This window comes from Aphelocoma coerulescens (assembly GCF_041296385.1).
Source record: "Aphelocoma coerulescens isolate FSJ_1873_10779 chromosome Z unlocalized genomic scaffold, UR_Acoe_1.0 ChrZ, whole genome shotgun sequence".
In the NCBI taxonomy this organism is placed as follows: Eukaryota; Metazoa; Chordata; class Aves; order Passeriformes; family Corvidae; genus Aphelocoma; species Aphelocoma coerulescens.
Window position 1 is genome coordinate 28265888 of NW_027184085.1, and position 23852 is coordinate 28289739.

The 23852-nt window shown below is 38.4% G+C and overlaps 1 protein-coding gene across 1 annotated transcript in view; it reads right to left on the bottom strand.

Moving 5' to 3' along the window:
* GLDC (glycine decarboxylase) overlaps window positions 1-23852 on the bottom strand; it is a 38225-nt gene that overhangs the window by 9137 nt on the left and 5236 nt on the right. The window contains exons 3-16 of the mRNA XM_069001131.1: window positions 18813-18948; window positions 14682-14846; window positions 11737-11814; window positions 11037-11184; window positions 10595-10791; window positions 9291-9387; window positions 8202-8307; window positions 7015-7154; window positions 6166-6246; window positions 5585-5682; window positions 5048-5132; window positions 4917-4958; window positions 3760-3902; window positions 2847-2922 (exon numbers count right to left, since the gene is read on the bottom strand). Of these exons, the coding sequence (XP_068857232.1) occupies window positions 2847-2922; window positions 3760-3902; window positions 4917-4958; window positions 5048-5132; window positions 5585-5682; window positions 6166-6246; window positions 7015-7154; window positions 8202-8307; window positions 9291-9387; window positions 10595-10791; window positions 11037-11184; window positions 11737-11814; window positions 14682-14846; window positions 18813-18948 (1592 nt within the window). The remainder of the gene's footprint in view (window positions 1-2846; window positions 2923-3759; window positions 3903-4916; window positions 4959-5047; window positions 5133-5584; window positions 5683-6165; window positions 6247-7014; window positions 7155-8201; window positions 8308-9290; window positions 9388-10594; window positions 10792-11036; window positions 11185-11736; window positions 11815-14681; window positions 14847-18812; window positions 18949-23852) is intronic.

Below are 23852 nucleotides of genomic sequence, written 5' to 3' on the forward strand. Positions count from 1 at the left end.
ATATTTAGAATCTTTTTGTCTCACTCCACCTTTTTTTAAAACACTGATTTTTTTTTTTTTTTTTTTTTTTTACAGTTATCAGTCTCCATATGTACAAAGACTTGAAAGAAAAACTGTCTAATTCCAAATTTCCACTACAGCTTTTTCTGGTTTCCAAAGCATTTTCTTCTGTTTTCTGTTCAAAACAAAAATTTAAACCAAAATATTTTGGCTATAGATAAGAAAGTCAGAGCTAGTTGCATGCTCTGTACAATTAATTTAAGAAAAAAAGAGAAGCACTTCTTAAATAAATGTAGGCTCTTGTTAACGATAGGAAAATGGTACATGTGTCAGGATATTTCCAGACATTTTCTAGTAATTCCACCCTTTGTAAAGCCAATAAATATTTCTCACAAAAAAAAAAAAAAATCCTTTGCTTCTATTCAATAAGGAAATTGAAACATCTGTCTATAATGACTCTCTTGGAAATATTTAACTATGCTTCTTAAGTTATTCAAGCTTAGCTTCATTAAACAAGGGCACAGCACTTTGTTTTCCTGAGAAACTGCACAATGGCTCATGGAGCTCCATCATCCACAGCGATGCTGAGACAAATGTGAATCCTTCAGAATGCTGGAAGCACAGGGATCCCAGCGCCAGTGCCAGGAAGCACTGTGCCACACCTGCAGCCATTTTATCTGCGCAGCTGAAATGTAAAGTGACTCCAGGTGGCCACCGAGTTTTGCAGGGTACAGACATTATTGATCTCACAAAAAAGCAGAGATGTGAGCTGTCCGTTCATGTCCATACTTTTTTCCCACGAGAGGGCACCAAATCCAAACAAGGCCAACTGTGAGAACCTTGAACTGCTGGTTTAATTACTTTCTCCAGCCCAGGAGAAAAGAGCACTTCAGTTGAAAGGTCAACATTTCGCAGGCTTTCTTATTTTCTTATTCCTTTTTACTCTTTCCCAAGAGTATCACGATTTTCTTGTAACATTTGAAATCTGTAAATTGTGAGTAGAGTGCAAGCACCCCCAGGCTCTCCTGTGCAGTTCACCTCTGGATATTTCCAGAGGTATCACTCAGAGAAGTCCAAGGATCTTGCACAGAGTAAGAGAAATGGCAGATCATATGCAGATAATCAGAAGACAACTCTCCAACAAACAGAATTTTAGCCTAATTTCACTTCCCACTGAGAAAAACTCCTCACAAAACAAAGTTTGTAACTGCAAAGGGTGGTTGCCTTCTATTAAGTTTGACATGATCTGGATGCAACAAAGAAACAAAGACAGAAGAGGAAAACACTTATATTCAATTTTAGGTAGTTTCCTCACACAGAGGCTATAGTTCCCAGGAGGCCAGGACAGCGACCCTTCCATTTTGAGAAGGCAAATGAATCTCAAAGCTGAGGATGAAATCAGGTTCAAAGGATATGGATATTATTGCACTAAGGATTTTTTCCTACTGTTTAAAGCCAACTTTATGAGTGTGTGAAAGAAGAAGACCTAAGTAATCTCAAATTTCCAAGAAGTTTTTGATGTGGTCCCAAAAAAGTGTTCCTAAACTAACTTTTAGTGGGTTAAGTGGGAAGGTACATGTGGGTAAATATTTCATGAACACATGGCAAAGAAATGAAAAGAAAAATAGTCAGTTTTCACTGTAGGGAAAGGTCATCCTAATAGAATATTATAAATATCTGTGCTGATTCTCTAGCATTTAAAATTACTCATAATTGGGTTTATAATGGAGATACACAGTGAAATGCCAAATATCCTGTTAATACAAAACGCCCCAGGTCACTAAAAGAACTGATTGCAGAGTTCATGAAAGGACCCACAGTACTGAGAAGCAGCATTCAAAGCAGTGTATGTATACTGGAACCAGAGAGATCTAAAGTATGACACAAGCAAACACATCTTAACAACCCACAACTGTGATCTTTAGCTTTGAACCTACTACTACTGAAAGATCTCACAGTTTTGGTGGGAAAGAAAGCAACTGCATCAAAAACCAGAAAGGGAGTAAGAGAAAAAAGTGAAAGGAACACAGAAACTTTAAAGATAAACAAAGTTATAAAATGGCTTTTTTGAGAAGGATGGACAAATAACTTGAATCCAACTAGGAAATGAGGATGGATAAGGATAAAATAAGTAATCCCAGAATTAACACATGGTATGTCAACTGTGAACATGGAAGAACTGTTCATCATCTTTCAAGAGTGAGAGGGTGTTAGATGAAATTGTAAACTCAATATCTCAATCTTCTTTCTTTCCTTCCTTTCTTCACTATGTCCCATGGCTGGCCACATGGCACATGCAATGGTTGCTTGGGAATTAAAATGCCATAAGCATGACCTTCCCTGCTTTACCCTCCTTTCCCTGACCTTTTGTTGTTGAGCATGCCATTATATAGCATCAACATTCCTTTGGTCAGCCAGGGTCAGCTGTCCTGGCTGTGTCTCTCCCAGCCTCCTTGCTGGGAAAGGACAGGGTCAGCACAGGGCAGTGGCATAGAGAGAAGAAAGCCTTGACACTCTGAAAGCACTGTTCACCATTTGCCAAGAGATTCCTGTGTTATGAACAGTGCTTCAGCCACAAAGCACTGCACCATATGGCTGCTATGGAGAAAGTTAAATCCACCCCAGTCAGACACAGTGCAATCACCCTTTCCGGGTGATTCTCACTCTCTGTAAAAACTTCTAAGACGGCACCGAGGATCCATGCGGGAAGCAGGGAACACTGAAAGCCTATCAGAGGGGATGATACACAACCTAGTTGCTCTCTAGGTGAGTCCCAGCTGCTGAATCAACTCTCCTTTCTCCACTTCTCACCCAACACTCTTCCCCACATGATTGTTGACACTTACGGTTCTGTGACGTTCTCCTTTGGCATTTAAATAAGCTTTGATTGCAGCCAAGCCTGCGTACTCTCCTTGGGCTCCACTGCAAGAAGAACACAAACACTGTTACACAGCACAAACATCAGGAAGTGCCACCTCTCTGCCAGAGCTTCAAAACTGTCCAACCCTGACCCTTATCAAGGACTTCAGGCAAGTATCACCAAATTAAAAGAAGCACATCCCATAGGTTAAATTACAAATGGACATGTTTAAATTAACAGCTGGATGTGAATGAAAAGAGTAGATGACAAAGGTTATGCCATTTTATGTGTTTACGCTATGACATTAAATCCTTCTGGTGACTGAGCTGATCCACATTTCTGCACCTAACAGGGCTCTGTGCTTGATTACAGAGAGGCAAACTAATATTGAAATGCATAGCAAAGTGTATGCAATGAAACATAAAAGGTCTTTCAGTGACAGCCTCAGTGTAAAGTTCATGCTGTTCATTTTGTATCAAAACTGCTAACGGACATAAACAGGCTGCAGCAGTACTCATGAAATGCTGCTTTATTAATTTCAGTGAGCATGCAGATCTTAGGCATTCTTCAGTCAAACCTCATGCACTAACTACCATTTTCAACAATTAAACAGTTGGCAGGTCATACAGCTTATTCCTATTCCAAATCTTTATTTTTAGTTCATAGAGGGGGGAAATATTAAAGGAATTAAAAAGACCAAATCATAAAACTTTTAGAAGAGATGAGACAAAATAAGATACCATCGTTTTTAAAAAAACAACTACTTAGTAATTTCATAATCTCGCATTCAAGACAAATTTCATTTTAGTAAATTCTTCCATTTTCAGTTTGCACTTTTTTGGAGATAAGTTTTTGGAATCATGTGTCAAGGTGCAAATACTCAGGAAAAAAGGTCCTACCTATTTGGTTGGAAGGAAATTTTGTCATAGCCAGTAATCTCACATAGGTCCTTCTCTAAATCCTTGAAAAGCTGCTGATATCCTTGAGCTTGATCCAGGGGAACAAAAGGGTGGATGTTGGCAAATTCTCTCCATGAAATAGGCTATAAAAACAAAACAAACAAAGAGTGCTATAACAAAATACTCTACAGACAGCTCTGTTTTGTTGTTAAACACTGTGAAGGAAAGAAGTTGCCTAGTGGTCAGTTAAGTATCAAACACCAAGTACGTTGATCTGCTGGAGGCTTGGAAGGCTCCTGGCAGGCCCAGAGGGATCTGGACACACTGGATTGATGGGGCCAAAGCCAGTCGTGTGAGAGTCAACAAGGCCTAATGTTAACTGATTTAATGTTAACCTTTTAGCTTTTTATTTTGGTGATCAGATTACATACAAAGATTTTGGGGCATTATAAAGAGATTACTCCCAAAGCTTAGAAGTAGCTTACAGAATGCATTTGCCCCTTTCCCTCTTGCTCTCTTTTCCCTTCTCAACAGATCACCAAGTAAATGCTGATGTTTGAGCTATGGGATGGTACAGAAGCCTAGAAGATAAGGGGCTAATGTATATGTCTCAAACACTGATAGACAGATAGCTGTGGAACCAACCAAGGATTGTTGATAAGAACACGCTGTGTAAATGGGCAAGAAAGAACAGGAGGAAAATGAAGATATCTGGGGACTCTTCAGCTGGGGAAAAGAGGATTATCCTAAGAAATTGCAAACTGAAAAAGAAGCATTAATTGTCAGTCCCACCTGACTCTTTCCATATTTCTGAGGATTTGATTTTAAGATTTGTAAAGCAGACAGAAGTTAGGTAATGTGACACTGCTTGAGGGAACAGGACTGTGATACCTAATTCCAAAAATTATTTTCAATATTTTTTTCAAAATGGAGTCTTCAAGACCACACACTCTCCTACTGTTGTTGCAGTCCTACTTGTGCTTTTCAGAACTTTTTCTTAGAGGAAAAAGGGAGAGGGTGACTTCAGCTACCCCTGAAACTTCCTCCTCACTCAGCTGGAGTATTAGACCAAGAGCAGCCTTTATTTCTCTACAATGATGCTGGCTAGATAGTTTATTCATGTGGGTATCAAGTGAAACAGTATTATTGCAACTTACCGTGAGTTCAGCTGAACTGTTGAGTTTCATTGTGCAGGACCCCTAAAAAGACAAACACACTTTAGTATTTATTGAAATACATAAACACCTAGGTAAGTATATAATTTTTTGTCTTTTTGGTAAATACCTACCAAGGGAATCATGCTGTGAACAAGAGAAATATCTTTGTTTTCCAATCTTTTCATGTACCGCACTATATTTGTCTCAGAGTGATAGCTGGAGAACACAAAACACAGTGGTAAGGCAAGCAGATCAGCTATACCAGCTGCTAACATAGGAAAAGAACACACAAAGGAAGTAAGACTGATGACAGTTATTAATATATACTAAGTAGTTTTTTCCAAACAGGCACTCTAAGCTTGCTAATAGCAACATGGATTAAAAATGCTTATTATTATCTCAGTAGCATTATCAGAAAATACAGAATATAAGGATACCATGTCCTCAAATAATAGGTTGTACAGTACAGCAGATTAACAGTCATGAGTATTGCTCTGCTCATTTAAAATGAGAAAGATAACTAAAAATGCTACTCAACATTTTATTTCAGAGTAACAAATCACTGTATGAATCAAGGTACAAAACTGTCCTCAACAGACTCCACTGCTAGTATTGAAGGGAGATATTTCAGATTCCATAAAAATAGCACATACAGCAGTTTCACAAACCTGTTGAAAACCTGGTGTGTCAAGAATTTGGAAGTTCTCTTAAATGGGGTGCTAAGGATGCCTTTGGTTTCCTCGCCCATACCCTCAGCAATTAGCTCCTTCGACACAAAGAAATAGAGAGTCAAGCTTTTTTTAGTCAGCTTTCAAGGTAAAACCCCCCCATTTTACTAGCACATGTATCTGTATATATCTAGCATGACAACAGTATTATATTAAAACTGGGTACAGATATCTCAGTAGTCCTCATCTTGTAGGTATTGCTGCTAAATGCTAGTGACATGCAACAAAAATTCCAGTGGGAGAGAAATCACTGACCCCATGTCCTAACCATCACAAAAGAAGAAACAGCCTAAATGCAAGGTGTCCAAGCTGACCGAAAGAACTAAGCGTTGCAACCAGAAAATGGCATTACGTAAATCCTTTAGTTAACACTACCTCTTTATTTAAGAGAGGATATGAAATTCTTAATATTTAACAAATGGTCATCATATAGACACCCACTACACAAGACCAGTTTTGGTTTTCATTAAACTCTGGAAACATTCAGATAATGTAACCCACATGACCTATTATGTACTTACAGAAGAAGACTCGCAACCAAAAATCCATAATATGTCATCTAGATCTTTCTCATTTACAGTTTCATCAAGTGATACTCCAAGCTGTGGATAAAAGCACTAGCAATTACTCAAAGCTGTTTACTCTAAAGACGTAGTACATTTGTTTTGGTCAAGAAAAACTTTCCAGAAACACAAGGGGGGCAAAAAAAAAAAAAAATCAATCTACCCAACAATATGTAAACATACATATTTATAAGCATTTATGATATATAAATTTATTTTCTTTATGTAACACTTTCCAATTCCTCCCTTTACCCTCCGAAACTATCCAAGCCAGAGGGCTCAGAAACTTTGAGACTCATGATCACTTTCCTAATGTTTCTAAGTGTTTCCTACTTAATGGGAAAATTGCCCATTTTCCTGTGACACCCCTTCCCCCCATTCCAATTATTACAGAACATACTACACTTTGTGAAGACTCTTTCATGCCTACCAAAATGTGGTTTAGATTTCAGTCTGTCTTCAAACTCTGTCATAAGACCTGAATTCTGGATGTCACCTTGTATTTCATCATTAAATTTTTGAATCTCTCCACTCTACCCTTCAGTGCCATATTTAACAGGAAAAAATTACATACTCCTTTTAAAAGGCATAAAATTAAAATACAATTATTATTTCTGGAAGTTCAGTGCATCACTTAACAAGTTCATTCTTTTATATTATCTTTACAATTGACTGATATATCTGAGCAAATTACGAGATCTTTAACCATTTTGTTCTGTTTAGCACATGTAATGATTAGAAACTTAATGAAGAAAATGCCATACTACAAAATTTCTGAATTTATCAAAGGGTTAGAAAGTTGCTTACTCTGCCATTGCTATAAATCCGAAAATTTATCTTTCTAAGAGCTGCCCTGTCCAAAACCTCTTTGACTGGGCATCCACACGTGATCGTCAAGGTATCAAAGAACAGATCATGATGTAGTTTATGACCAGCTCGCCTGAGACCTATAAAAAACAGTAAGTTAATTCTATTATATGCACACTGCTCAGGCAGTAGCTGCAGAACAATACCATCTATCTCATAAGTAAATGCTTTTACATAAAAAAGCAAAATATGCCCCTTGCGTAAAGAGCAGCAAAATCACCAGCTTTTTAGTGAAATGTCACTGTGTATGAAATGCAACTAAATCATATTCAAGCCTAATTAATAATGCAGACTGAGTCTAGGGAAAGTCATTCTGATACATCAAATCTGTCATATATACAGTAGCAGAATTGGTATATGAATGCAGTAAGGACAAAATAATAAGATTGGAAAGATATTAATGAATATTAACTGTCACAGAGCTTGCCATAAAGTTTGGAGTCATAGGGTTTTTTGTAGTAGCAAGAGGTCTTCTGGCTAAACTGGCAAATAAAGTATGGATGTTTCTTACAGTAATCCCTTAGTTCCAACCATTCCAGTTTTGTATAGCTCTTTCTGACAGCAGTGATAGTTGTATCAATGAAAAAAAACCTACCAGACCACGTACTCCAGATGCCATCATTAACTTCTGCTACAGATTCTGTGCTATTCTTTAGCTGTTAACCTTTGTGATTTCAATGTTCATAGCAGGTATGATACTCCACCCAGTTTAACTGAAATGTTTCTATTGCTTTAATATTATTTATTACCTTCCTTTGCTATGTTATTAATACACTCTGTGCAGATTTCTGTGTGTAAACTAGGATGGTCCATCAGAAGAAGTAGAAGCTGGCAAACAGCAGTTCAACACTATCATCTGGAGACTAACTCTGTAGACTTCTGTTAGTTTCCCAAGGAAACAGAGGTAATGCCTCCAAGTTCTTATCACTGACATCTAATTCTTGGATGTCATTATCAGAACTACACAAAAAACATCAGCTGTATATTTTATATTAAAATGGTCTGTCCCGAGTTGAGAGAACACACATCAGATGGACACCCCTGCTCCCACCCTGTAAGTTTATTTAAGATGTATTATTTAAGGGGTAAGGATCTTGGAACAGTTTCTGTAAACGTTAAGCACGCACCTTCAGCCAAGATTAGAGTAGCGTTGTGTACTCGTTTTGCAATATGCCTTAGTCCATCAGATCCATGGTATATACCAAACATTGCTGACATATTAGCCAGAAGAGCCTAGGATCCAAACACAGTTTAGGACATTGTTATTGTTAGCAGAAACTAGTTCATGTAAGTTTAGTGAAATGTTTCTTTAGCACCCAGAGACAACCACATATCCTCAGCTGATGTTATAGCTGATTATGTGTTGCCTACAAAATAAAAGGAGGGAAAGGCAAAACACTTTCATGAAACTGTAAGCACTGATTATTAATTCAATCCCCTTTGAAATGTAACTGTTTTAGCAATTAACACGTACTTAAATTCAACTATTGCAACAAAGACATTTGAAGACTTTCAAGTCAAGCTAGTGTCACAGGAACCCATTGTTTAGGATCAGTACAAAAACCCTACGGAGTATCTCCTGAATACTAAGTAATTAAACTTGTGTCAAGAATAATAATAATAATCTCTCCTCAAAATCTGGCACAACATTAAGAGCAGGAGAAAGGCAATGATAGGAGCAAAAAAAGTTATGACCCTGTCTGTCTGGAGATCTGTGGAGGTATGGTAAAGATAACTATTCTGGATACATATTTACTTAATCATGGAATTTTCCTGTAAAGATATCTCCTTGGTGATGTAACATTCTTGCATCAAAGCACATTGACAAAAATGTAAGTTGTGACAATTTGAATAATTAGTTTTAGAATTTAAAAATTTATTTCTTCTGCCTTGAGTGGGGAATTTCAGGCTATTGGAATTCCCTTCTATTTTATTTAGAGTTCTGTCTCGTTTATAACAAACACAGCACTACTCAGTGGTGTTCATGCTACAAGACTGACAGATTCATGACACTGCAAGAATTGAGGACTACAGTAAGGAAACACATAGTAATACTCTCTTTTCAAGCAGACCCATTATTCAAAGGGCTCAAAACAAATGAACAAAGACCAGAATATATCTATGTCCTCCATTTTTCTACTAAAATCTCTCAAAAGTAAAGCTAACTCACTGTTCAACTTGTTCCTTTCTAGTGCTGAAAATAAAGCATAAGTTACCTGTGCTGTGCAGATGTTGCTGGTAGCTTTATCCCTCCTGATATGTTGCTCTCGTGTTTGCAAAGCAAGCCGGTACACTTCCTTTCCACTTGCATCTCTAAGTCACAAGTGAAAATGTTGCTTCTGTTACTTTAAGATTACAGTTATTTGTGACATAGGGCTTTATGCCTGCTAACCTGAAACTAGTTATCCTCAGAGACAGAAGGGTGCTGGAGAGAACAAAGCAGAAGTTGGGACAGTTGCAATACCAAACAGAGCAAGACTAAAGCACTTCTAGATTTCTGTTTATATCATGGCTGGTCAGCAGACCACACAGCGAAATTTCTAAGCATACTACAGGAGAATTTGGTATTTGCCTTAAAATGACACAGATTATTGCAATTACTTTAACTGAGTAATAATATAAATTAAATATTCCTAAACTTATTGATAACTGTGAATGTTTTAGTTATTTTGGTTACTAAAGTACTTCTAGATAACTTCTGTGCCAAAGACACACAGTCTTTCTAGTGACAATGACTTTGTATTTCAATTATTACTAGTTAGACATCTTGTCAAAATACACAGTACATCACCAACAGCAACTATTAGAGGCAAGATTTTGTACACTATTTCTCTGCTTTGTTTAAGCATGACTAAAATTTGAACTTGATTAAGTTCCTTCTAGATTATTTTGGAGGTTCACTGAATTTTCTACTTCTTGCCATTTGATGTTTTTTTAAGATTCACTGATAAAGGTCTAACAGTGCAGAGTAAGTGGAGTAAGTTAGCTTGCAAAGCCTCCTGCCATCACAATGAATCCACTCTGCTTTTGGTTATCTCTTCATCCCACATTGCCACAAGCACTATAGACAGTGCCACACAAATGGAATTCTTGAAGCTTGCTTCCTCAAAACTGAAGGCAACTTTTATTCTCAGAGTTTTCAAGAAAAAAGAGTGCTCAGTACAACACCATGGTCAGCTATTGTTCTTAAAGACCACATAAGATGGTCATAGTGTGTTCTTTTGTGGTTTTTTACGTATTACTAAGATCTCTGAGGGGAGACTTCAGATTGGATATTAGGTAAAAGTTTTTCAAAGAAAGGGTTCTAAAGCACTGGAACAGGCTGCCCAGGGAAGTGATGGCATCACCAACCATGGAAGTGTTCAAAAGATGTGTGGATGTGGCACTAGAGGACACAGTTTAGTGGTGAACATTGTGGTAGGTTGACAGCTGGACTTTATGATCTTGAAGGTCCTTTCCAACCTTAAGGATTCCAAGACTATGATTTCAATCTTCACTTAATGGCAGAGGGACCCCTTACCTTGTGACGCCCACCATTCTGCCCGGCATCATTCTCACTAGATTTTCCTTGACAGCAAAGAAAGCTGCATGGGGTCCCCCATAGCACAGTGGGACGCCAAACCTCTGGGAGTTACCCAGGACAACGTCTGCCCCAAACTCCCCAGGAGGCTTCAGAATACAGAGCGCCAGAAGGTCAGTAGCGCAGCAGGCGAGAGCCTGAGAACAGAAATGCACAAAGCAGTCAGCCTCTCTTCTGAAGGAATGGTGTTTATGTGGGAGCTAGGTTTTTAAATTTAGTTTCAAACAGTTCCACATGACTTGCACAGAGCTGAAGTTCAATGGTTGTTATGGTTATCAATTGCATGTAGGTGAGATGATAACTCATTAACACTTAGTTTCTATGAATATGGCTGTTTGATGCATCAGATTAGTATCTGTATGACCAATAAAATTTACTTTACCCCATTCTGATGAGCTCTTTCAACAAGTTCAGAGAAGTCTTCAATCTTCCCTTCAGTGTCTGGATACTGAAATAAAACTCCACTGACATCATTTCCACTGAAATCCATCTCATGGGGTAATTTGAGCTCAGTAATAACACCTGTGTAACTGGAAACAAAAATATACAGAAGGCAAAATATTCAAACCACTTCCAACCTTGGGGTGACACTTAATAAGATGTTTTCATGGACTCATATATGACTCTCTTCTTTAATATACAGAGAGTTGAACATGCTTTGCAGCACTAAATGTTGAGAAAGTTTCACGTCATTGTATATAGTACTGAAGAAAAATTGCATTCGATATCACCATCAGAAATACAGAGCAAAGCAAACAGAATGCTTAAGACACGTGCTTGTTAGTAAAAGAAAAAAAAAAAGACAATACTGAATTTAACAGTCAAATGTATATATTTGTGCAACAATTTAAGGAAAAATTAAATATTTTCTTTTTATCATATGTTTAGTCTCTTTTTAAACAGCTTTAATTTCTTTGCAGTTGTATTTGAACTTGAAGTGATGCCAAATGATAACAGATTTCTGCTTTTAGTTTGCAAAGAAAGCACAGGCCAGAAATGTTAGGTATATGGCAAAAAGGCACAGATGGAAAATGATTCAGCGTAAGGGAAAATATATGGTGGAAAATGGAGGAAAACATTACTTTGCTCTAGTTTGGACCACTGCTATAGTTTGAGGGTGGCATCGGGCATCTACATAGAATTTTCTCCTTTTGTTGTGTCTGTCAAAAAAAAAGAAAAAGAAGGCTTACATATCAATAATATATTGTTTCCCTTGGAAATAAAATTAGCTTATTTTCTAGAAGTGAGTTTTCCTATGTAAAAAGGCAGTTGAAAATATTGGTTATTATAACCAGATTAAGTGTAAGATTAAATGACATTTCTGTCACATTTTCATTAAGAAAGATCATTTCGGACACTCGAGACTCATACATGACAAAAATTTAAACAGATTATGAAAGAGAGCAGGCAGGTAGATAATTTCAAAAGCCATGGGAATGGCTCCACACACACACATACTTTTTTAAAGGAATACAACTGTGGTCTTTAATACAGATTTTTCAGTGTTGCCCTGGATAAAAAAATATGAGCCATCTAAGTAGGTTAAGGGAGATGAAGAAGATGGGTCCGTGCACACAGCAGTGGGGACAGACCTAGCTGATCTTTAAGGTCCCTTCCAACCCAAACCATTCTATGATTCTGGTAAGACCATTCCCTAGTTTTCTCTGGTAAGCAGAATTTTACATCACACTGAGGCTTTGAACTAGTGAATAGTTAGAAAGCTATTTCTACACACACAAAACTATGATTACACACTCTCTGCTGTGTAATCACCTTCCTGATACACAGTTCTGCAGTGACCTTCAATCATCTCTTGTATTTAATTTGATTTGCAGATCCCTTTCACGTGACCCTACAACAGACATCCGTGAAAGTACATTTGATACACCAGTAAGAGTTTCACTTTTAGCAACTTAGAAAGATGTACTCCACCATTTTTTAAAGCTTCTTTTAATCACTAATGGAAAAAGATAATGCACATCTTCAACTTTCATGGACACAAGAGACTCAGGCCACAGTCTGTTAGATTATGTGATAAAAGGTCCTCTGCACCCCCTGCAGAGAGGCAATAGCTGGTGGAAGAGCCCAAGTAACACACTGTTCCTGCTGCTCCCCAGGGAAAAAAATCAGCCCAACAGAGACCCATCTCCGCAAGTGCAGAGGAGCAAAGAGACCACCTGGCAGGTGGGAACTGTAGTTAATTAATTAACCCAAACAGGCACACTGGGTGCTATCCCCCACTTGGCAAGTAGACATTATGGTATGCATGACAAGAGCATTTGAGGATTGCAAACATCTCTTACTATGAGATGTTTAGGGGAAAAATAATACAGCTAAGTGATTCTGCAAGCAACAAGCATAATGAAATAGAGGAGTCAGGAGATAAACTGGGACAGTCACATATAAATAGTTGGTTGCTGAAGCACTTGCACCTAACTAGTGAAGTCTGTCCACTCTTCTTGTTAAATGACTTTCTGATTCCTTTCACGGGTAAGGAGACTCTGTATTCTGTGTTGTGTGTGTGTGGCTGGCTGAGTGCCACTGGAGTCAGACCATGAAGGATCCACATTTCCGTAGTGCAGCAGCTGAAGTGACTGGAGCGGACGTCAGTGCCAGCAATTGGAGCAGCACATCAACCAATATAGGCCCTCATATCTGTGCTGGTGCCAGTAGCTGGGCTGGTGCCCTAGGCATGGCAGCTAGACTCTTTCCAGTATGTCCATGTCTCTGTTGTACTGGGGAGCCCAGAGGCAGGCACAGCACTGTGGGATGGGGAGTCACCAGGGTGAGAGGGAGGGATCCCTCCCTGGCCTCCCAGCAGAACTCCAGTGCAGCCCAGGAGACTGTCAGCCTATTGGCCCCAAGTAAGTACACACTGCCTGATTGTGTTCAATCTGGTGACACCCAAACCCCAAAAAGGCCTTTCCAGCAAAGCTGCTTTCCAGCCTGCCAGACCCCATCATGTACCCCATATGCCTGGGCTTGCTTCTCCCCAAGTGCAGGACTTCACACTTCCCCTTGTTGACCTTCATAGGGTTCCTGTCAGCCCATTTTCTCCAGCCTGTCCTAGTCCCTCTGGAAGTCCCTGTGACCCACTGGTCTGTCAGCTGATTCTCCAAGTTTTGGATCATCAGCAAGTTTGCTGAGGATACAGTCTGCCCCATCATGCAGATCCTCAATTGGACCCAGTGCTGCCCCTGGCATATAATAACTGTCCTCCACCTAGAGTTCATGTCACTGACCAGCACCCTATGGGCCAACATTCAGACAGTTTTCCATCTATCTCACTCCCACCTCATCCAGCCTGTAATTTTTGGTTTCTCTGTGGAGATTTAAGGGAAACCCACTGCTCTCCCCTCCCAAGGCAGCCACTCAACTGTAGAAAGTCATCAGGCTGGTCAAACATGACCTGCCCCTGTGTTAATTCATGCTCGTGACTCCTTATCCCCTCTTGTCCTTCACATGTCTGGAAATGGCTTCCAGGGCTAGCAGTTGTTCCATCATCACTGAGGCACTGAGGTGAGGCTGACTGGCTGGTAGTTCCCTGCATCTTCATTCCTGCCCTTCCTAGAGACAGGAGTGTCATTGCTTTGCTCCCTTGCTGAGGCACCTCTCCCAGTCACTGTGGTTGTTCAGAGACAATCAAGGGCAGCCTCGGATTGATATCAGGAGGCTCCCTCAGCAGCCACACCAGCAGCACATCAGGACCTGAGTAAGTCCAGTTTGCTTAAGTGCTCTGTAGCCTGACCCCCCTCCAACAAGGGTAAGTCCTCCTTCCTCTAGAATTTCTCCAGTCCTCTCTTTAGGTCCTTAGGTTTCTGAAGGCCTTATATGTCTGAGTTAAACATTTACATCAACACTAGGAACTTCTCTGGGAGCATGGCAACTTGGACTCTAGTTGTTCAGTGATCTGCTCACACCAAGAAGGCCACACTCAACTTCAGCTCATTGCCTACATGTGTGTAGATGCCTTCAAATTCCAAAATTACTTTCTGCTGTGATTTAACCACAGATTTAAACACAGTACCTGTGACATAACTGCATGGCTTCTGCAGCAGCTGTCCCTTCATCCAGCAAGGACGCATTAGCCACATCCATTCCTGTGATATCACACACCATAGTCTGGTAATTTAGGAGGCTCTCCAGCCTGCCCTGGGACACCTCAGGCTGGTAAGGGGTATACTGGGTAACCCTGTAAAAAAAAAAGTTCTGAGTTTAGGTCTAGGAAAATAAATGTGTAACAAAATTATGGCAATATATAACTGAACTATATCAGAGAAAAAAGAAATAGTAAAGTGTAATTCATTAATATGGAAATTTGTTAGAAAACAGTTATTTTTAAATGCCTTAATTTTTATCTTCTGGTGTTGACTTGGCTTTTTACAGGACAAGAATTCTGTTCCTCCATTTTGAAAAGAGAAGTTACTTTTAAAGCCAAAGTGTGAGGCCGTTATGGAGAAGGGACAGAGTAAGTAGATGCTGAGTGTGGAAGAATTAAATCAAGTCACAATATTTAAAGAAGTTGAATATTTTTGTTGAGTATGTTTTGTTCAATCATATCTAGGTATTGCCATGATTTTTCAACACTGTTTCTGAAGCCCTTTACTTGTAAAGTTGTCTCCACCCTTCTAAGAGGAAAGGCACTTGGCATTTCACAGAATCAAGCTCAGAAATATGTAACTTCTTGTGAAATGACAGTTTCCAGTTGAGGGAAGTCAGATTGATATAAGTCTTATCTGTTGTCATTTGGTGAACAAAACAGTAGTGGCAAGATAAGGAACTCCTTCAAAAACACAAGAATATAAGGGAAACTCTCTATTGTAACAGTCCAGAAAACAAAGCAGCATGGGTCCAGGGATGAAAGGCAAAAACAGAAGTCAGACTCTCCTCTCACTGCTGGAAATTTGGTCACTGGATTCCACAGTAGTTCAGGACATACTTTATGCCAGATTGAATTTAGAGTAGCAGCCAGAAACAAGTGGTAAGTGGGAACAGTTGTGGCCTCTGTTTTCTAGTGATAGAAGAAAACAGCAGTTTTCTTCCCTGAAAGGGCAGTAGTAAGCCTTAGAATTTTGAAAAATGAAGTGAAGGTATAAGCTTTCCAGAAAGACTAAAGTATTTGGGAGCTCAGAAAGTCAATAGAAGGTAAAAACCAAAGACTTTTAAAAAACAAGCTGGAGAACTTGGTATCAAGCAAGGTGAGAGGAACAACAAAATACTAATGTGAGAGACAAACTAGGAAAAAATTCCTGAAGATAATGCAAGAGCAAGAAGAAGGACATACTTAATATGTGAACTCAAAGTGTAATATATAATGCTAATGTATGTACTGGCTAATTAAGTTATCCATCTGCTCAAATTACTCACATACACTATTCAGCACAGTAACAGAAAGCAATAGCTATGTATCGAGTACACAAATATTGATGATTTTCCCAAAACCAGTCGGTTTTTTCTCATTTTTGGCCAATTCTAGAACTAAACTAATTATGATCATATGACTGCATAGTTCACAAGTGAGACCATGTCCCAGGCTACATGCAACCTTGCTAATCCCAATAGTAGGGGTTTTTATCTCCATAGCAGCTAAACCCAGTGTTTGGGCTTGCCAGATAAACTTTCAGTCTGGGAGAATTAAGATTTGTTTTCTGTATGGTCCCCCTGCCCTCTCAGTTCTCACCAATAAAAAGAATTATTCCAAATGCCTTTGCACAAGTAATGACTTTTCTTGATTAGTAGAAGAAACTCCTCTGTACCTAAAGTTTTACAATCGTACTTTCTCATTTTCTTTAATTTAAGGGCTGTTTTTTGTATTTTAACTTGAGGAAGGAACTAGAATTAGACTAACAAGAATTAAAACATTGAGATTAATTGAAATGCCTTAGAGAAATCCTATGCACATAATTGGGAAAGTACACTATATTACAAAACAGAATTAATGAAGCCTTATGATTTTGATGTTATAGTTTTGAGTGGTGAACACAGTTGAACTAAACCAAATCAATTTCAGAAAGACAGGAAAAAATCAACCAAGAAATCTTGAATTCCAGTACTGCCACAAGTAGTACTTCAAGCTACAGTGTATGAAGCTTAAAAGTTCAACAAATAAAGACACCTATTATAGCTTAAGAACACTTAGTTAAACACTTCTTTCAAAAGGGTTTTTTGGCATTTTCTAAGCATCTATATATTTTAATTTATTCTACTTCTCCACAGTTTCTCCAAATAAAATATCTGGCTTTAGTCTGTATTCCGTGTTCTGCTAAATCTATACTACATGGTAACTAACTTTTTAAAGTCATTTAAAGCCAAACTCTCTAAAAGTAATTATTGCAGAGTATGTAGCTATTTTCAGAATGTAATGCTTTCATTATATTTTGAGTGTCACTACCTAACAAGTTTAATAATTTACACTAGAGATGTGAAAACTGCAGGCATCCTTGGTACAGGTGTGTATTGTTACATATTTAATGTCTGAGAGCAAAGGAATCAAATAAGTTGAACTTTGAAGACTTTTAGTTGCTCTAACAAATGCCAAGCAAAGAGAAACAAGTTGTGTAAGGGAGACAGAAAAGATCAGAAGCAATAAGCCTGAGCTTGCAGCATGTCCCTTGGAGCTGCAATGTGAAGTGTGTCAGCATGGGAAGTGTTACACACTCAGCAGATGTAAGGAGAAGTCTTAAACAGCTTCCATAAAGCCTGTGTAGTTGCTTTAGCACACATGCACACACACACACATATACTTTCTCTCCAACAAACATTTTAGCCTTCACTTTAGCCACCTAATAGTTTAGCTTTTAGCCATCTAGTTTGACTTCACTGGACAGTGCAAGATGAGATTTCTGGACGAACTCTCAGTTGTTTCATTAACACTACATAACTTTTTAGGATTGAAAAATTATATAGTGATAAGCTGCAGTTCATTTTGTTCCACTTACTTTCTAACTGTTCTTATTTTTGCCTCTATCAACTGATCATTTGTTTCCTGGTACTGTACTGAATATTTAGATTGCATATGTTGCAAAAAGTGAATGAGGATAAGGCCAAATAAAACTTTGCATAGGTATACTTCATCGATTCCTTGACTCCAAACAATGCAACTTTTCCACCAGTGATGCAAACAGAGCCAACAAATCTAAAAATAAATAAGACTTAGTGGTCTACGGATACGTAGGCCCATTTATGGCAACCCAAAGTATAAAAAATACGTAACATATAAGTAACAATGACTTTTTGCACTGAGTAATATGATCCTTTGGTTGAGTGTGGGTTTTTTTTGATCTTTGGGCTTTTTTATTATATAAAACTTTTAAATACCTATTTTACTAAATAAAAATTACCCAATAATAAAGATGACAGTTGCCATTTTAATACAGTATAAAAGAAGGATCTTACTAACTAGTGATAGGGGAACTTGTAAACTAAATGAGAAAATGCCAGGTACCAGTGACATTCAGTCTGTTGGAAACTGAGACTCAACATGAAATTTAGCTTTTCCTGTTGCAACATTTCTGAGTTACAGTTCTTTAGAAACTGAAGTCATCAGAACCAAGTACAATATTCTCAGCCTTTTCATAAATGTATTATCATGATAGTTTAATATCACTGCTCTTCACCAGAGAATTATTTCATCAGACAAGAGAGGAACTCTCTTTATGGACAAACATTCAAACTCTTGAAGGTCTCTGGTTTAAAAAAAAAAAAGAGGAAAAAGATACTAAGAGAATAGCCTTTAGAATTTTCAAAATTTCTTACTTCCTCATCAGAAAATCATGATCATTGTATTGCACAGTATTTAACTACCTCCACCCAAATAGCATACACCAGTGGAGGAGGGAACTGTTTCTAATTTAGGTAGAAGTTAGGAAAGAATTACTTTCATTTAGGAGTTAAGTCTGTATACTTCCTTAAAGCAAACATGTAATCTTGTATTAGTTCATAATATAAAGGAGCTGTAAATAGAAGTCACAGAATCAGTGGCACATTTTACAGAAAGTAAATTTCTAGCTTAAGCATGAACACAGTTCCTACAGTAGGATACATATCATTACCAAATATATTAAAGCCTTAGTGAAAAAAAAAAAAAAAAAGGTTTGTGGGACAAACTTCAAATGTGTACTTATACGTATACATTTAACAATAAAATGTGGTACATTACCATCCTGCATTCTCCAACAAGTTGCGTGCGATGGGCTGAGGCACTGAGCAGTTGTAATAACCCATGCCTATATAGGACCGCCATATCTTGTTCTTGCTTGCAATATTGTACAGAGTTTCAAGGATTTCATTTTCACCTGATTGGAAAGAAATTTTGTCAGAATGCTACAGCTACATGTAACAGTAACAGTTTTTAACTGAAATGTCTTCTATCCCAGTGTAAAAAAAACCCCAAACATTGGTGGTGCAAGTATAAACAGTAGCAGAATAAAGTGCAAGCCAAAAATAGCAAAGATAAAGTGGTAAAATATTCTGGGAAAGTTTAAATTCTGCCAGAATTCTGGAAAATGCAACACCTGAATAATAAAAGGGTTCCAAAGCATGTGGAAAGAATAGTGAAAGAACCAGCTGTAGGCAGAAGGTGCCCTTCTTGTGCTAACACAATGTACATTCAACCCATCCTGCACATGCCATTAAAACATACCTCAGGAGGCACTTTTTATTAGCTGAATCTTGCAGAATCTACACTGGTTGAAGCCATTGCCATCCACAGCTGTCATTTAGTGTTTCTAACAGAGTCATATTTTCACAAACTGGTTTTACAGCAAGCACCCAGGAGTAATTTCTTAGTATTATAGAACTGTATTTTCTCACATTTTCCCTAAACTGCTGATAAAACAGAACAGTTCTTTTAATTCAATTTTAGCATGCTTCACGAGTTTATTAAAAAAAAAAAAAAAAAAGGTGTTAATAAGAGTATTTCTAGATGAAGAAATTCCAAATGTGATTAACTTTTAAATAAGTCTGCCAATCTAGTTTGAAGAGATTACAAAATAATTATTTTGAAGCATACAGAATGAAAGCATTTGCACTCCCTCTCTCCCCCAACCATAGTTTACTGTTTGTTTTGCTTCTACATACTTCTCAATGTCCTGAAAGCTGTGCAAAAATCACACTGAGTCAACCCATTCCTAGCAGTCAACAAATAATGCTACAAACATCTGCCTGAGGGCAGTATTTAAGAAAGACATTATTAGTCGAGGATGCAGCAAGATGGTCAGTACGCTGTCTTAAGATTGTGCAGAGATAGGTCTGCCCAACCTAACAGACCTGGGTAGAACTGGACACCAATCCTCCTAAGGTGAGGGAACTAGATGTTTTTTAATTCTTCCTCCAAATCTTACCTCAGAGTTTGCTGTAACAGGACAGTTATACTAAGTTCACTCTGTGCTGCAACTTGAAGACCACACTTTGTAATATAAGGCTACAAATCACAGAAGTAGAATAGCTTGGGTCCTAGATGTCTCAAAATCTATTTTCTCTCTGTAAGTTACTCCAGCAAGAGAGATCAAGTCAGAACAGTTAATTCTCTGGAATGTGGTGGCAAATAATTATCTAGGTTTTGAATTAATCCCTAGCGCAATCACAAACAAGGATATTAGAACTTCAGCTCTGATTTCAAAGCTTGTTTTTTTCCTTTTACTCAAGTTGCTACTGTTGCATTCCATGCACAAAGATTAATTTTTTTCAGAAATCTCCAGCATTTCAATTAATTTCTTACACAGTCACATTACACCTTTCACAGAGTTGGTTTGGTTTTTTTTTTTACTGATGTTCAGTTCTCATTTCAAAGTTCCTTTCTTCTCTGCCTTTACTCAGGGTTACCATTAGATCTAACATATGAAGACTGATTTCTTAGTTTTAGGACACTGCAATATTTCTTTTTTTTTCTGGAGACTTGTTATATGCTTACTAAGGCTTGAACACAGCAATGTCCAGGGCAAAAAAGTGTAGTGAAAAACTCCACTCCCCAGTACTCTTCCCACAGAGTTTCTAATAAGACAGATGCACTTGCTTGTTTAAGTGAGCTTTAACATTAGAGAGACCTTCCTCTACCACTTGCAAACCAAAAGATTGATGAAACACAGTTTGGTTGCAATTTCAGACAGAGGCTTGTACTCTTGCATAATCAAACATCAGTGATTTCTTGGAAATGGTAATGAATTTCCTTGCTTAATTCCAAGCTGCAGTTGAAGGCAGAAGTTGGCTATCATTTAACTTGCTCACTAGCTCAATGTCACACACAAAAATGCACTGAGTGCACTTTCTGCAGTAAACACATACCACAAATACTGTACAACGTGACAGATAACATTTCCTTTGTTCGCCCCGCTGAGCTTTTCTTCTAGAGTTATTTCTCAGCAAGTGTAGCTAACAACTACATGCAGGCACTTAGCTTGTGCTGGGGATCTCTGAAATAAACCTGCTTCCAAACCAATTGAAGGCACAAAGCCAAAAGCCTAGTGAGACTGCAAGCAGCTTAGAAAGTGATTATGCTTAAGAGCAGAACCATACTCCATCTAGAATACCTACACTGATAGGTTTTAAGACTGAATATATTTTAAGTTACCACATTTTAATGAGGTAACTGTGAAGACAGTTACACAGCTGATTTTAACCAGGATGACAAAATGCTGGAGGGGCATACTCCTTCCACTCCAGCTTCACCTTACTGACCCTACTCCTTTGGTCACTATGAGGGCAATGGCAGTAGTACAGCTCAAATGTACATCTCCCACATTTGACATGCCTCTTTAAAGACACCTGGGATAAAGACCCTTTGTCTTCTACTGCCTTGAAGTACTTCATCACAGTATGTCTTTAGGAAGATAGCTCATAAGTAACTGCACCCCTGAAAAAGGGAAGTCAGTAGCTCCTGATCTATCTATTAGGCTGGCTTACCTATGACCAAACATAAATCCGTGTAGATTTCATTAATTCAGTGTTTGGTTTACACTGATAGCGTTCTGAATTCAAATAAGACTGATGTAGGTAATGGTGAGAGAAATTAACACAGATGCTGCAGTCCAAAGACCAGAGAGCAAGGCAGTGAAACATACCATTCTTACCAGTACCCCCAGCAACAACAGGCAGGGACAGAGGAGATGCAGCCAGGCTCTTAACAGCAGTGCATGAGTAGCAGGAGGGCAAGAGGCTCAGGCTTGAGAGAAGGAGAGCTGGGCCCATGAGGACAGGGCAGCAGTGGAGCAGGGTCTGCAACTTTTGAGGTTTAATGCTCTGACTGGGTGAAGCCCTGAGCAACCTGCTCTGACCCCACAGCAGAGCTTTGGGCAGGGGCTGGAGACCAACCCAGGTCTCCACCAGCCTGAACAGGACTCTGTGTCTCTGTCAATAGCCTTATTTCCCACTCCACCAAGCCTAGGTTTCAACAGTGTATTCCCATAATGTTATTTATGAAAGGGGTCTACCTCTTTATTGATCATTTTGTAAATAACTAATGCTAATACAAAGGCAGATGAATGTGAACCACAAGAGTGATATTACATATGCTTAAAAATCAATTTTCAAATTCATAAAAAAGTTGCTAAGTTTCCATTTTCATCCACAAGACTGCCACCAAACTCAGAAAATAACAGACTTTTTCTGCTGTATAAAGTATATAACTTGGAGCATATGTAGCAGAAATGTATTATTCTAAATAATTATTCATTTCTTTAAAATTAAAACATACAGGAGTTCTAAAAATTTTAATTACATAGTTCAAAAATCACAGTTTGAGATATTTCTTGGTTGTGTTACTAATTTTGCTCTCCCAGTAATGAGATTAAGAAGCAATATGCAAAATGGGGAAATAGAAAGAAAAATTTACTGTATTTAAGTAATGGTTGGACTCTGGCCACCCTCACATTCAGCTGTTTGTTTCCAGTGTTCTACGACAAAGTGATTGAAATGCCTTTATCATGAACTCATTTTATTGGGTGTACAATAAAAATTCTTTAAGAACCTTGTTCAGAAAAAAAAAATTGCCAGCTAATCACTGCAGTTGATCTTTATTCCCCTTATCAACTCATTAGAAATGATGATCAAAGACAGTACTCAGAATAAGGTCCACTGCTTTTGCTGTACTCCTACCTTATAACTGGAGAAAATTTACTGAGGGTCTGAGCAGTTATGCAAGGACACTTCCAGATTGCTACATCCACAAGTAGCAAAGGCAGAATATATCACAAAAATAGTAAGAGGGACCCAATTCAGATCATAAAATGATACACTTATTTTTGCTAGTGTTTTTGTGGTTAGCACAGTAGGGTTCCCTTGAACTTGTGAGATACCTGCTAGAGAAAGAGAGGGGAGAAAATACAAAAGGAGAAGTTCAAGTTACACAACTTGAACCATGCAATATAAAAAGAAGGTTACTATTTGTCTGATGCATTTTTATTTACTTTATATCAGATCTTAAAAAGAAAATCTAGCCTCTGAGATCAAGGAAGCAAGATCCTTAGAAGAGCTGACAAAAGGGGGATTAATTTACTTCTCTCACTTTAATAATTCATGCGATCTCTTAAAAAAAACCCCAAAAACCAGATTATATTGAAGCAAACTAGTTCTGAAGCACTGTTAGACACATAGTAATAATGCTGTAGGACAGCACAAGGAATGTGCATGTTCCAGGTGTCCATAACTTCAAGATACAGGCAGAAAGCAAAGAGCATCTGTTGCCCTGCCCCTTCCCCCTCCTTTCGCTCAGGCCACCTATGCTCACCCAGCCAGCCTGGGCGCCACACGCAACCTGAGGATGCTGCCAGGAGCCGAAAGCATGGGCAGGCTGAGTGACAACAAGATGCCTTTCCCTGTTCTACCCACAAGGGCTGCTGCCTGTGGAAAAAAGAGCAGCAGCCTGAAGGTGCATGAGGAGCAAAGCGCCCTGAGTGGTAATGCAGATTGTGCACTACATGTGGCAACACTCTGGAGGGTAACTATTACCCCTGCCACAGGCATCTGAATCATGCTGCGTGAACTCCAGCAGCAGAGAATCTGAAATTACTAAATCACCTCTAAAAATATGACTGACATCAGGAGATGACTATAAACTCATCCAGAATTAATTTGTAACTGGCATTTTAAATATAAAATCCAATTAAAGAAGATTCACAGCATAAAGAGCTGCTAAATTTGGAGACACAATAGTCTTTATTACAACGTAACTGCTTCTGAACAGTATTGCTTCTATAATATTTAG